The sequence below is a fragment of the Staurois parvus genome, unplaced genomic scaffold (genome assembly GCF_062004578.1).
Source record: "Staurois parvus isolate SC_StPar_1 unplaced genomic scaffold, SC_StPar_1.0 ptg000958l, whole genome shotgun sequence".
Classification (NCBI taxonomy): domain Eukaryota; kingdom Metazoa; phylum Chordata; class Amphibia; order Anura; family Ranidae; genus Staurois; species Staurois parvus.
Window position 1 is genome coordinate 964,832 of NW_028318754.1, and position 16,019 is coordinate 980,850.

Consider the following 16,019-nt stretch of genomic DNA (forward strand, 5'->3'; position numbering starts at 1 on the left):
GTGCACCAACAATTTGCCCTCTTTGAAGCTCAGTAAGCTCTGCCATGACTCCGTATTACTAGCAGCACATGCAGTGAATGACAAAAGTGAGGCCTCCCACCTGTTAGGTGTCTCATCACACAGCGTAAGCAAAAAATATTACATCACTTCTGCTTTCAACACGAAACGTCACATTCACACCTGCAAATAATGTAGTGATTCAATTTTGTCTAAACATTGTACTTTAAGGCTCCATTCAAACTGAGCTGAAAGTTTTTCAGGTGTTTTTATCCAAGCATTTTTCAGGTGTCTGGGCATTTTTTTGAGCAGATTTGAAAATATTATAGGCGTTTTCCATTTAGGTGTTTTACTGTGGCCAATAGAAATAGCTGCTGTTTAAGCTGAAAATGCCTGAAAAAAACATTTGAAAAAATGCTTGAAAAAAAAGCTGATTCCCACTCTTCAGGCATTTTCCATTCAAGTCTATAGGTACAAAACGCCCAGATCTGCCTGAAAAAGTAGATCAAGTACTTTTTTGAGCGACAGGTGTTTTGCTATAGGCGGCAAAGCGCTCATATGTGAACAAGGGCCAAAGAAACGAATTGGATTTTGCTTGTTGAGCGTTTCTGAGCATCAGGCATCAAGCTGAAAAATGCCCTAGTGTGAATGAAGCCTAAGACCTCATGCACACTGGACGTTATAAAAACATCAGTAGCATTAGCTGTTGAATGTTGCATTAAAAATATGACTTTTTTTAGCGTTTTTGTGCATTAGCTCTTTTTAAGAGTATTTCAGCATTTGCATTTTTTTGGCAAGATTACACTCACACAAAATCTTCAGGCTCAAACGCTGGATAGCCATGTTTTTTAGCTTTTTCAGCTATTATCAGCGTTAGAGCATTTTTACAGCTAAAAGACTCCTCTTGAAACACACTAGTTCCAGGTTTTTTTCTAGCCAGAAAATGTTTCTGCCATAAAACGCTGATTAAAGCCTATGCGTGCATTTACACATAGGATAACATGCTTGGGAGTTTACTAGCTGTAGAAAAAACAATGCCAAAAGCAGCAGCTGTAAAAATGTCCAGTGTGCACGAGGACTAAGGCTTTCACACTGATCCACCGCAAAAAAATGCATAGGCATTTCTGATCACTTTTTTAAAAGGACATGTGACTTAAAAACTGCACCAAAAACTCTTCTCCGAGGAGTTTTCCATTTAAACTACTTTCACATTGAGGAGTTTTTGAAGCTTTTTTGTGTTTATAAACACGGCTGAAAAGCTCAAGAAAAACGTTTCCCTATGCATGTGAATGTATATCTATGTATATTTTCACATTGAGACATGCACTTATGGTGCTGTGTAAAAACTCCTGCTTGCATCTTTGAGTTAAAAAAAAAAAAAAGACCTGAAAATGCCTATATATTTTTGCTCCACAAGCGCAATACCTCTGGGTGAAAACATACATAGATATACAGTTAGGTCCATATATATTTGGACACAGGCACAATTTTCAAACTTTTGGCTCTGTATGCCACCAGAATAAATTAAAACGAAACAATCCAAATGAATTTGAAGTGCAAACTTTCAGCTTTAATTCAAGGGGTTGAACATAAATATCAAGTACAAATTTTAGGAACTGCAACCATTTTTATACACAATCCCTCCATTTTCAGGGACTCAAATGTAATTGGACAAATGAATATAATCATAAATAAAATGTTCATTTTTAATATTTTGCTGAGAATCCTTTACTGGCAATGACTTGCCTGAAGTCTGGAATCCATGGACATTACCAAAGACTGGGTTTCCTCCTTTCTGATGCTTTGCCAGGATCTAACTGCAGCTGTCTTCAGTTGTTCTTTGTTTGTGGGTCTTTCTGCCTTTAATTTTGCCTTCAGCAAGTGAAATGCATGCTCAATTGGGTTGGGTTGATTGACTCAGTCATTGCAGAATACTCCACTTATTTTCCTTCAAAGGCTCCTGGGTTGCTTTTGCAGTGTGTTTTGGATCATTGTCCATCTGTACTGTGAAGCGTCGTCCAATCAACTTTGCTGCATCTGGCTGAATCTGGGCTGACAGTATATCTCTAAACACTGCAGAATTCATCCGGCTGCTTCTGTCACATCATCAATAAACACCAATGACCCAGTGCCACTGGAAGCCATGCATGGCCTTGCCATCACACTGCCTCCACCATGTTTTACAGATGACATTGCGTGCTTTGGATCATGAGCTGTTCCAAGCCTTCTCCACACATTTTTCTTCCCATCATTCTGGTACAGTTTACTCTTAGTTTCATGCGTCCAAAGAATGTTTTTCCAGAACTGATATGGCTTTTTAGATGTTTTTGGGCAAAGTCTAATCTGGCTTTTCTATTCTTCAGGCTTATGAATGGTTTGCACCTTGTGGTGAACACTCGGTATTTGCTCTCTTGATTGTAGACTTTGACAATGGTATTTCCACCTTCTGGAGAGTGTCATTCACTTGTCTGGATGTTGTGAATTGGTTTTTCTTTACCATAGAGAGGATCCTGCGATCATCCACCACTGTTGTCTTCCATGGACGTCCATGCCTTTTTATGTTGCTGAGCTCACCAGTGCATTCTTCTTTCCTCAGAATGTACCAAACTGTTGATCTGGCCACTCCTAATGTTTCTGCTATCTCTCTGATGGATTTGTTTAGTTTTTGAAGCCTTACAATGGCCTGTTTCACTTGCATGGACAGCTCCTTTGAACGCATGAAATAGGTTCACAGCAATAGATTTCAAATACCACATTAGAATCAACTCCAGACCTTTTACCTGCTTAATTGATGAAGAAATAATGGAGTAGCCCACACCTGGCCATGAAACAGCTTTTGATTCAATTGTCCAATTACTTTTGGTCCCTTGAAAAAGGGGGATGGCTATTCTTAAGAGCTGTAATTCATAAACCCTTCCTCCAATTTGGATGTACATACCCTCAAATTAAACCTGAGTGTGCACTTTCAGCCCATATCCATTATATAACTATAGCTTGAATATGCTTTGGTAAATACCTGAAAAAAAAGTTAAATTGTGCCTGTGTCCACATACATATAGACCTAACTGTACATTCACATATATAGGGAAGCATTTTTCTTGAGCTTTTCAGGTGCTTTGTTTTTTTTTTTTGTTTACTGCAAAAACACTTCAAAACTCCTCAGTGTGAAAGTAGCCTCATCTTTGGAGTATGGGAGGAAAGCAGGACAAGCACAGGGAGCATCTGCAAGCTCGATGCAGACTTTGTCCTGACTGGGATTGGAAGTGGAAACCCTGGTGCTGCCATACTTTTGGGATGTGATGGGGAGGGAAAGAGTGGCCTGTGTACCCTGCGGATATTTCTACTGTAAGTATCCGACAAACTTCCCCAGCATGAACAAAAACCATTGTTGGAAGAAGTTTCAACCCCTCTGACTGTATTATCGTGATTAAAGAGAACAGGTGAGAAGAAAATGCTCCATTTACTAAGCTGAGTACCGGAAACTTTTCTATTTTAGCACAGCTCTGATTTTTTTTGTATAAACTGAATAGATTATAAACTTGAGTGAACACTCCATGATGAAAAGCGGGGCGTCGGCGAGGCTTAGAGCGGGCTCCCTTTCACCAAACCGTTTGTCCCGCCGGGGCTCCGCCGAGGCACACGGGGGGGGGGGGGTGTGAAAGTTGCACTGGGAAGTTTTCCGCTACAGTCCCTTTCCCGTCTGCTCGCCGGTCCCCTGCCATCTTCTGTCCGCGGCCACATCTCGCGAGATCAGTGATCTGTCTGTGGGAGTTGCAGGGAGAGGGGAAGAAGGCAGGCGGCATCATGGCGGACAGAGACAGTGGAAGCGAGCAAGGAGGAGCGGCGATGAGTTCCGGTGGCAGCTCGCTACACCCGGCCTCAGGTGTCGGGGGCTCGGCCCTGCAGCACGAAACCCAGGAGCTGGCCTCCAAGCGCGTAGACATCCAGAACAAACGCTTCTATTTGGACGTTAAGCAGAACGCCAAGGGCCGCTTCCTAAAGATAGCCGAGGTCGGGGCTGGAGGCAATAAGAGCCGGCTGACCCTGTCCATGTCTGTGGCCGTGGAGTTCCGCGACTACTTGGGGGATTTTATCGAACATTACGCCCAGTTGGGACCTAGTAACCCGGACATGGCGCAGGACGAGCCCCGGCGAGCGCTAAAGAGCGAGTTCCTAGTGCGGGAGAACCGAAAGTACTACATGGATCTGAAGGAGAACCAGAGAGGCCGATTCCTGAGAATCCGTCAGACGGTCAACCGCGGCCCGGGCTTGGGCTCTACACAGGGTCAAACCATCGCTCTTCCAGCGCAAGGACTGATCGAGTTCCGCGATGCTCTGGCAAAGCTTATCGACGATTACGGGGTGGAGGAGGAGCCCGCTGAATTACCTGAGGGCACTTCCTTAACTGTGGACAACAAGCGCTTCTTCTTCGATGTGGGCTCCAATAAGTATGGGGTGTTCATGCGGGTGAGCGAGGTGAAGCCCACCTATCGCAACTCTATCACCGTCCCATACAAAGTGTGGGCCAAATTCGGGCATACTTTCTGCAAATACGCTGAAGAAATGAAGAAGATCCAGGAGAAACAGAGAGAAAAACGAGCTTCTGAGCATCAGCAACAACAAGAAGAAGCCCATGGAGACGATGGAGATGATGATTGATAACTGTATAAAATAATAATAATCTCTTAAACAAAAAATAAACTGTAATGGAAAAAAAGTAAAAATTAAAATAAATATATAACTGTTAACTCCAAGGGAGCACCACCCACAAAACCTCCACAAACTGACAGATTTTTTGACTTGTCACTCCCATCGCTGGATGTTGTCCACTTATCCACCATATAAACAGTAAGCAGCTGCTAAAACAAAAACAAAAAAAAAGTAATAACATTATATATTGAACTGTGTTTCCTACTTGATTAAAATATAAAGGATTGAGTGTTTATTTCCCTAATTAACCAAGAACTTTTGTACACCTGCTATTATTATTAAGTGTTTGCAATGGTCAGATTATAAAATTAAAATACTGAATTATATTAAAAAAAGGTCCTTTTCATGTGAGCTAACATTTGACTTTAGCACAAAGAGATATTTTAGAACACGTAAATATTTTTAGTTTTCTCATTTTGTTACCAAATTTCAAACCTTACATGGAGGTTGTTTAGACTATTGACACCTTATATACCTGTGATTAGAGATGTGTACATATGAGGGCTAGGCATGCTGTGTGTCTGAGCTTTGTCTAAATGTAATACAGAGGTTTGTAGAGTTAAAGGTACATAGGTTAATTCATGCAAGGTAAATAAGTGCTCTCTTTTTTACAATATGCATTGCATCTGGACCTAGAGCATAAATGGTCAGTGAAACTTATGTGAACATGAAACAAATTATTAAAAAAGAACATTTTAAATTAAATTTGCTAATTTGTGATTTTTGCCACTTTAACAGAATATTTGTACTGTCGTTATGATCTCAATAACTTTTTGTCTTCTTAAACTTGGCATTTGCTTTCACCGAAATAGAATGTGTGAAAAAAAGCAAGAATATGTTGAACTATATTGTAAAGTCTTGGATCTTGAAGGTCAGTCAGTTTTGTAGTATACAATGTGCCTGCTGTGCTGTATAGAGAGCACCATTGGGGTTTCCTAGGTTCCACCTATGCTCAGGTTTGCAACTCTTGACTGCTGTGGGACTCCTTAAAAACACCGTCCAGTCAGGTTTCTATATTTTAGAAATGAAGGAATCTGGTTGATGCTATTGTTTTTTTCAATGTTTATTGCCTTTTTCTGTGGGGATGTCAGCAGTTGCTGGCATTTTTTGGTGCCTGGGAGCTCCTGTGTGCAGCCACACATAGACATGAATAGTTGCAGGTGGCTGTACGCAGATATGTGCTGTTATTTGCATAAAGCAGCACGTGCACAGACGTTTAAGGTTCCAAATGCAGATCCTTAAATCTGTGTGCATGCACTGATTTTCACAAGTAGCCACACATAGCTACATACAGACATCTGCAACTATTCAGATCTATAAGTGGCTGTATGCAGCACCAGAAGCTCCCAGACACCAAAATACGCCAACACTGTACTAGAAAATGTGCCTATCTGCCTGAGCCCTAACTCGCTTATCTTTAAAGTGTTACTAAACCCACAACAGTGAAATCAGTCTGTATCTGCAGTAAAGCATGCTTGTTATATTCACTGTGGAAACTAAGGGGTTTATCCTCTGCAATGTGTAAAAAGGCTGTTTAATCCTGACTTTTCTGACCGTCCTCTTGTTCAAATGTCAACTCTGATAAGACAGACTGAACCCGTAGCCCTTCTGCACATGCTCAGTTTAGTGTGCATTGCTAGAGAGGTTTTTTTTTTTATTGAGAGCGTGCATGTGATCAGCACAAGGCCAGTCAGCACTGTCCAGACAGAGGTCAGGGGTTTTGCATCCTCCTAGAGCAGAAAGAAAACTCCTACAAGCTTTAACCAGTGCTCTGCTGAAGTCACAAGAATGCTCTAACTGCTGATGAGAAAGGGTTTATATTTATTAAAATAATTGCACTTCTATGTTCTGTGTACTGTGGGAGACCAGATATAGTGAATGCAGGGTCCTGGGTTTAGTAACACTTTAAGCCTGGGTTCACACTGATGCGGTGCGGTATTCGCACTGGTTTCTGTGCAAATTTCACACTGCATCATAATCTCTCCCCTTTCATGCGAACTGCTGCAGGTGTATATGTTAAGCTAACAACACCCAAAAATCTGTTTGCAAATCGTGGTGCGATGTGCAGAATTGGATCGCATGGGTGTCAATACCCATGCAATCCGATTCTAGTGCGGACAAAAAAAAAAAAGAGTCCTGCACAATTTTGCTGTGGATGCTGTGTAATCTGAGCCATACAAAATGTATGGCTCAAATTGCCCTGCACAGAAATCGCATGTGATTTGCACAGGAATGTGGTGCAGTTCCTGTTCAAATCACATGCAATATGCCGTACCGCAGAAGTGTGAACCCAGGCTAAAAGGAATCTTTCAGGATTAAACATGAGAACTGCTGTTGTCACCCTAGTGCAACTCCAAAGATGTGTCACTACTTTCTGAGTTAATGACCCAAAATAAGTATGCAGTTGGTACATTCTGCTCTTTTAAGAATTCTTGTTCTGGGTCAGTAACCGCCAAGAAGTGAATCAAGGGAAAGGAGTGCAGCCTGTAAAGAAATATAGGGGTTTAGTTTGCTAATCTTTTCCATAAAGTGTTAGTTGCCGGAAAGCATGCTAAACCAGTGACTTCATTATTTTTTGAATCACTGACTTGGGACAAGCATTCAAGGAGTGAAACCAGAATTCCTGATCTGTTTACCTGCTCTAGGCCTGTATCCTAAAGTATATCAAAAGCCAAAACTTTTCTTTCTTTTCTGGATAAAGTAAAGTTAAGCGCCCATTCACACATAGACAGCTGCCTCACAATATATCGCAGTAGGTTACTGTCTGGCAGCTATCCATTTAAACTGCAGAGAGCTGGCAGTAGGGGCAGTGTAGTGCCCAGTTAAGTGCATAATACAGTTTTTTCTTTTTTCAAATGAACTTTATCTGAAGTGCACATAAGTAACACTTTGGGGTAGATTTACCAAAACTGGTGCACTCAGAATATGGTGTAGCTGTGCATGGTAGCCATTCAGCTTCTAATTTCATCTTGTTCAATTAAGCTTTGACAATAAAATCTGGAAGCTGATTGGTTCTGTGCAGAGCTGAACAAGATTTTGCACTTTCCAGTTTTAGTAAATAACCCCCTTTATGTCACTGTACAACAGCACGGTGCATTGTGCTGCTGTACAGTGATATTCAGTGCTGTCCAGTGCGCTGCAATAAAATACAGCATGTCTGCATTTATCACAGATCACTGCAATGCAGCTCTGGGTTTCATTTCAGTGTGAATAGGACACATGGTAAACAACTGTTTTTTGTGCATCCTAGCAGTGACTATCATTTTTCCTGTGTGCAAAAACACCGGTCACCACACTATGGCCAGTTTCACACAGGCTTCACCTTGTCTAAGAGCAGTGTGAACAGCAATCTTTGACAAAGCATTTGCAGAGCTTTCAGCAAGCTTTGTTGAAGCTTTTATAGTACTATTCAACTCCAGTTTGAAAATGTTGAACACAGATTCTAATGTGAGTGTTGATTGCCACTTTAAACAGGCTGCTAGCAGGCTTCAGAACTTGCAGAAGCTTGCTAATGTGAGTGTTGACTGCTTAAAGTTGCAGTCAACACTCACATTAGCATCTGTGTTCAACATTTTACAAACTGGAGCTGGATGGTAATTTAAGCCCTGGTTCACACCGGGTACGGCTTTGAAGTTGCTCTACTTCAGTGCGATCCCAAAGCCACTGATCAGTGCTACTTCATGTGTGGCTTGCAGACATCTGTGCAACTTCATACACAGATGTCAATGCAGGTTGCACATGAAATCGCACGAAAATAATGCAGGTACCAATTTGAACTGTTTCATAGTGGCAAATAGGTTGTTACTTGTCATGTGAATTTGATCTGTTAAGTCGCATGACAAGTCGCACCAGTGTGAATGGTGGCTCAAAGCTTCCTGAAAGCGCTAAACATTTTTTCAAAGCTTCATGTTCACACTTCTATCGTGTGAAACAAGCCTAAATGTTCAAATCTGAATAGTTTTTTCATGTGAGAGATTTCCCTTCATTTCCTGCTATGTAGAACAACAGAATGCAAGAGAAAATTCCCACAGTGGGGTAAACATCTGCTTAATTAGAATTTTTCCTCCTATGCCACCAGGATAAGTTGAAAGTGAATCTCCCTGGTCGGTAAATAATCAAACTGACAGGGGCTCTAACTCCCCTCCCTCCACTGCTTTATCTAATTCTTAAAAAAAAAACAAAAAACGTTTTGGCTTTAGATACACTTTAAACTTTTGAACCAGTGGGAGGTCAGTGAGAGAGCCCACATACCCTTTTCAGTACAAGATCACTTTAAAAGCCAAGTCAGCCATGGCAGTTATATTTCAATTCTGACTAATTCCATTTAAAATAATGTGCTAGATTTAGAAAGAATTGTTAAAACAATGTCTACTTAGTCAATCTATAGGCCTCCTTCACACAGCCGTTTAGATGCAGCCTCTAATTCCAGCACCAAGAATCAGAGCATACTTGCGGCTGGATGGACCAGGGCATGCGAATAGCAGCAGCCACTCAGCCCATTTACACTAATGACATATAGAAGCCGATTGGTTGCCTTGCTCCAGATTCTGTCCTATCCAGTCTTAGTAAAATTCCCTTACTGTAATCTAGAGATCAGGGGCAGGAAACGCCTAGATTGTAAGCTCCAAGGAGCAGGGCCCTCCTATCCCTCTTGTATTGAACTGTATTGTCTCCTGATATATTGTAAAGCGCTGAGCAAACTGTTGGCGCTATATAAATCCTGTATAATAATAATATGTCTCTGATCATATAAAACCCCTGATAGACTCCTGTGAGGCTAGGATAGAGGATGTCTAGGAACTGTCACTTGTGCGCAAGTGTCCCATGGCGTCTAATTGGGAATGATTTTTAAAGGTGTGTATTTTAAATGACTTTGTTAATGAATCACTGTAAGTCAAATGTTATATTTTAAGCATCAAGTCTGGTTTAAGACTATTGCTAGGATAACAGGAGCAAAAATCCATGTCCAGAGTCAGACCTGAAATTTCTATTGGACAGATCTTATCACTGGAAGTCCTATAATATGTGAGAAACCAATAGGTTAATTAACCTAGCAGCATCTTTCTGTAACCAAAATATTAGTTTGGGTGGGGGGCAAATCTTTAGAAGATAACTGCAACAAAAATTATTGTAGAAACTCTGTAAACAACTTAGGCCAGAAGTGGCCCAGTCACACTGTGGACACTGTGCTGAAAATGCAGCATTCAATGTGCCTTTGTTTGTAAAAGAAAACATTGCTATCGGTTTCCTAAGGTGTACAGTTTTACATGCCTATTGCTTTTTTTTATTTATGATATTGTGCATACTGTAGGTATTAACAGGATATTTCAGTGTACCATAAAAAATTAGATCAAGAGTATTGATTATAGTTGCTCCCCTAATGGTGTTCTGATATGCTGTTCCTCTGACACTGACCTTTGTTGCTCTTCTGCCATACTTCTTTATTCAGACAAGTACTTTTACATTTTATCTAAAGCCAAAACTGTTTTTCATAAATTGGGAAATGGATGCATTCTTTTTGGGACGATTTTCCCTTTTTGTCTCAAGACACAACAGGGGCTGAGAGGAAATTTCTCCTGAGTGAGGGAAGTCCTCTCTTTGTTGTCACCGCCACAAGTTTCCCATATACACTATGTATCCTGTATTCCTGTTCCAGTGACATCTCGTAATGTTGCATTTTTCCTGTTCTCATCAGGACAAATGAAATATGGTAGTCTCCTCAATAGGGATACAGACAGAGGTTCTAATCCTTTCATCTAAATTAAAAAAACCCAAAACGTTTAGCTTTAGATATACTTAAGTGAAAAACCCATTTCTGTACATACAGAACTGCAAGGTACTTGACATTAATTGAACTGCAGCATTAGGGTGTGGGTGAATGTTATAAATTATCTACTTTGAGAGCAACAATGTAAGTCACATTTACAGTTAGTCTATGTATATTTGGACACAGGCACAATTTTCATACTTTTGGCTCTGTATGCCACCAGAATAAATTAAAACGAAACAATCCAAATTAATTTGAAGCGCAGACTTTCAGCTTTAAATCAAGGGGTTGAACATAAATATCAAGTACAAATTTTAGGAACTGCAACCATTTTTATACATAATCCCTCCATTTTCAGGGACTCAAATGTAATTGGACAAATGAATATAATCATAAATAAAATGTTCATTTTTAATATTTTGCTGAGAATCCTTTACTGGCAATGACTGCCTGAAGTCTGGAACCCATGGACATTACCAAAGACTGGGTTTCCTCCTTTCTGATGCTTTGCCAGGCTCTAACTGCAGCTGTCTTCAGTTCTTTGTGGTTTTCTGCCTTTAGTTTTGCCTTCAGCAAGTGAAATGCATGCTCAATTGGGTTGAGATCAGGTGATTGACTCGGCCATTGTAGAATATTCCACTTCTTTTCCTTCAAAGGCTCCTGGGTTGCTTTTGCAGTGTGTTTTGGATCATTGTCCGTCTGTACTATGAAGCGTCGTCCAATCAACTTTGCTGTATTTGGCTGAATCTGGGCTGATAGTATATCTGTAAACACTGCAGAATTCATCTGGCTGCTTCTGTCACATCATCAATAAACACCAATTACCTAGTGCCACTGGAAGCCATGCATACCCATGCCATCACACTGCCTCCACCATGTTTTACAGATGATGTTGTGTGCTTTGGATCATGAGCTGTTCCAAGCCTTCTCCACACTTTTTTCTTCCTGTCATTCTGGTACAGATTATTCTTAGTTTCATCTGTCCAAAGAATGCTTTTCCAGAACTGGTGTGGCTTTTTTAGATGTTTTTTGGCAGTCTAATCTGGCTTTTCTATTCTTCAGGCTTATGAATGGTTTGCACCTTGTGGTGAACACTCTCTATTTGCTCTCCTGAAGTCTTCTCTTGATTGTAGACTTTGACAATGATATTCCCACCTTCTGGAGAGGGTCCTTCACTTGTCTGGATGTTGTGAATGGGTTTTTCTTTACCATAGAGAGGATCCTGCGATCATCCACCACTGTTGTCTTCCGTGGACGCCCATGCCTTTTTATGTTGCTGAGCTCACCAGTGCGTTCTTTCCTCAGAATGTACCAAACTGTTGATTTGGCCACTCCTAATGTTTCTGCTATCTCTCTGATGGATTTGTTTCCTTTTTGAAGCCTGACAATGGCCTGTTTCACTTGCATGAACAGCTCCTTTGAACGCATGATGTAGGTTCACAGCATTGAAATTCCAAATGCAAATACCACTCTTAGAATCAACTCCAGACCTTTTACCTACTTAATTGATGAAGAAATAACAAAGGAGTATCCCACACCTGGCTATGAAACAGCTTTAGATTCAATTGTCTAATTACTTTTGGCCTTATCTATTATATAACTATAGCTTGAATGTTTTGGTAAATACCTGAAAAAAAACTAAAATTGTGCCTGTGTCCAAATATATATGGACCTAACTGTATGTGGTTTCCTTCTGAGCTTTTGAACCATGTATTGCTGTTTGAATTACCTTATGATGCAGCATATTTTTGATTTACTTTTCATTGTATAAAACTGTATACCATATGACAAAAACTGAACTGTGATGTAAAACTGAAATCAGAAGATAGAAGAAAAAAAATAAAGAATTGTATTTTTTAAAGCTGTACTAGGGCATGTAGAACAAGTGCATTTGAATACTCTCACAGAGAAAAGCTTCCTTTTAAATGTCCTATCATGACAATGTATACTTTCTTTCAATCTTTTTGTTCTGTACAGATTTTTTTTAATCCTGGTTAGGTTTTTTTAGTAAATTGATCCACTAGGGGATTACTTCTCATTTCCTGTCTAGTGGGTACGCTGTTGCATCATAATACCCAGGGTATTACTATGATCAGGAATGAGGGTGTATTTTTAAAGTGGGAACACAGACATAAAAAGAGTGTTTTTTTTCTTCTCCACACTACTCAAAATTTATTTTATTGCTTTTGTAGAAACTTTGTTGCACATTTGCTTTAGTGAGAGAAGTAAAGGGAATGAAAGGAAATCTCAAAAAGCAGACAGCAGTAAAAACCTGATATATGTCTCACCCTTTCTTACTGTATTAAACACAAGAAGAAAATGTGTTGCCTAGAGTTGGGCTTCAGCTAGTGCTGGTACTGATTTGAGAGCAATTGGTCAGTCAAAAGCTTCACTGTCCTGGAAGGAATAAACAATACATGAGTCATAGAATGGCTTAAAGTGGTAACAAAAATAAAAATTTGTTAAGGAGGGGCAAAGGTAAATATTATAGAGTGTTACCTGAGTCAGAGCTTTGAGTCTGCTGGGTCAGCTGACATCACATGGCAACACCCTGCAGCAGTCTCAAGCCTTGATGAGAAAATCAGACGAAAAATACTGCTTCCAGGGCAATCATCCGATAATCTGATCATTAGTACACAGCTTTCGATAACCGATTGTGAAAGTTCATGCAAAATTATCTGAAGGGACAAACACCAAAGTTTTTCTTGTACGATCAGAACAAATGACTTTAGTTTAATCAGTATGGTATTCATTCGAAGAAAAAAAAAAATCAAGTGACCAAGATCGTACATGCTCAGAAATGAAAGAATACTTTACATCACTTCCAAAGTTGTATTCTGTAATATGAAAATTTTCTTAACTTTAGTAATCTCTAATTTTCGGGGCTTTTGGATGTGTACAAAAGGGATTCTTTTACAGGTAACTAACAAGCAAAACAATAATGCACATATAATCTTAGGGGAATATTTTTGTTTAAAAGAATGGTGTGACAGGATTTTAGGAAGCAGACCTAACCTTAGACTTTCATTTTAAGTACATGCATAATATTTATTGCGGAATGTAATAATTACATAGAATTATTATGTAAAGATCACAGTACTACGCTTGTTAATGTATAATCTTCCTTTCTCTCCTAATAGCCAAATGCTGTTTAGAGATCATTACTGAATTAAGAGGCTAGCCCAAAGAGTAAAATAGATGTTACTGGAACAAGAGTTCCCACTGGAGTATTTCTTCTTTTTTCTGTTTCAAGGAAAACTTAATATTGTGGATTTTCTCTCCTTTTTTACTCTTGTTTTCAATGGTCATAAGGACAAATAGGTCTGAGAGGGGCACAAAAGCAGTAAAATATGGGCTCCAGCCCCTTACTGGACACTTAAGTTGTACTTTGATGGAGGTATTGCCTATCGTTTGTGGAAAGTTTATTGCATTAACACCCTGAAAAGATTAAACCCTGATAAAGCATGCTGAGGCCTACCAAATACTTATAAAAGCATATGTTAAGGCAAAAAGCATGCAGTATATCTTTTAAATACATGCACCCCCATGTTTTATTCTCTTAAAGTATACATGAAAACACTCAGTTTGTAAAACAACCCATTCAGTTTAAAATGGAAGACAAAACCGTGATTTGTACAGATAAAAACATTATAATTACCTTTTTTCCACTTTTATTTCAGTGTTCGTATACCCACTGTTTTTAGCTGCATGAGGAACTCGGATAGCTGAGGGAGGAGAAACAGCAGTACAATGGTCTTCCCAGTGAATGGCTGTGCCGGGGTGTGTGTCAGCAGAAGTCTGATCATTGGAGAAGAGCAGGCGGAGTTCTCAGCACAGCCAAAAAAACAAGCACAGTGTGCTCTCATGGCTAGTGTGGTCAGTTTTTAATAGAAAAGCAGAGGAACTGGCAGGAACACCTGGAATTTCACACAAAGGAAGCAATACAAAGAACAGGATACTTTTTAATACACGCACATGGTACAGCAGGAACATAACAGGAATATGAAATGTTGGATTTTTATATTCTTTAACTACCTATTGATCTGCCAACCTCTTCATTTCCTATTGTGGGCTGACAACACACAGCATTTTTATGGAGAGGTGTCAGCCCTGCTCACTCTTCTTTTGATAAACTACTTAAATAAACCCACTATCTTCTCCAAAGCATGGGCAGCAATTGTCTTGTAGTCCCAAGAAAGAACTGGTAGTATTTTTTGAGATAACACAGTCAGCACGGGACAGCTCTGAATTTCTGCCAAGATGAGCAGTATTTTTGCACTTATAAAACAGATAACAAAATATTTCAGTTGTATATTTAACAGATCCCTTGCTGACACTTATGTTTTTGAGAATGGTGAAAAAACCTACCCTTGCATTTTGGCCTTTAAAGGTTTCCGTTTGCTGAATCTTCCTGGATAGCATTGCTGATCTCTAACTTGTCTCAAAATGACTTTCACTGTTAACTTTAAACAGTGTCACAAATCATACCCCCTCCTGCTAATTAAATGTTGCTGACTCAGTGCACAACTGCGTAAAAAGCATTGGTATTAAGATAAAATATACTACAGTTGCAAGAAAAAGTAGGTGAACCCCTTGGGATTACGTGGAGTTTTGCATGAATTGGGCATAAAATGTGCTCTGAATGTCATCTAAGTCACAACAATAGAAGAACACAGTCTGCTGAACATAATACTACACAAACATTAGATGTTGCCATGGTTTAATTGCACATAACATGTAAACATTCACAGTGCAGGGAGGAAAAAGTATGTGAGGCCCTAGCTTAATGACTTCTCCCAGAGCTAATTGGAGCCAAGAGTGAGCCAACCTTGACTCCAATCAGTGTGATGATATTGGATGTGTTGCTGACAGCTGTCCTGCCCTTAAAAAACACACACCTGTTTTGGGTTTACTGGTTTCAAGAAGCACTGTCTGATGTGAACCATGCCTCGCAGAAAAGAGCTCTCAAAAGACCTACGATCAAGAATTGTTGACTTGCATGAAGCTGGAAAGGGTTACAAAAGTATCTCCAAAAGCCTTGATGTTCATGTGTCCACAGTAAGACAGACTGTCTACAAATGGAGAAAGTTTAGCACTGTTCCTTTTCTCCCTAGGCGTGGTCGTCCTGTAAAAATGACTGCAAGAGCACAGTGCAGAATGCTGCATGAGGCAAAGAAGAATCCCAGAGTGTCAGCTAAAGACCTACAGAAATTTCTGGCACATGCTAACATTTATGTTGACACATCTACAATAAGGAAAACATTAAACAAGAATGGAGTACATGGGAGGACACCACAGAGGAAGCCATTGTTGTCCAAAAAGAATATTGCAGCACGTTTGAAGTTTGCAAAAGAGCACCTGGATGTTCCACAGCACTACTGGCAAAATATACTGTGGACAGATGAAACCAAGATTTAGTTGTTTCGGAAGAACACACAACACTATGTGTGGAGAAAAAAAGGCACAGCACACCAACATCAAAACCTCCTCCCCACTGTAAAACATGGCAGAGGGAGCATCATGGTTTGGGGCTGCTTTGCTGCCT

The 16,019-nt window shown here is 40.0% G+C and overlaps 1 protein-coding gene and 1 long non-coding RNA gene across 2 annotated transcripts; both read left to right on the forward strand.

Annotated features, from left to right (window-relative positions):
- The first annotated feature begins 3,178 nt into the window (after window positions 1–3,178).
- Window positions 3,179–15,001, forward strand: LOC149441692 (uncharacterized). Its single transcript, XR_016307308.1, has 2 exons — window positions 3,179–3,437; window positions 14,155–15,001. It is a non-coding gene; the product is annotated as an uncharacterized LOC149441692 (long non-coding RNA).
- Window positions 3,745–5,412, forward strand: PURA (purine rich element binding protein A). The gene has a single exon (XM_089657032.1). It carries the CDS (start codon window positions 3,802–3,804, stop codon window positions 4,654–4,656), a length of 855 nt encoding a protein of 284 aa, XP_089513158.1. The 5' UTR covers window positions 3,745–3,801; the 3' UTR covers window positions 4,657–5,412.
- Window positions 15,002–16,019: the final 1,018 nt, after the last annotated feature.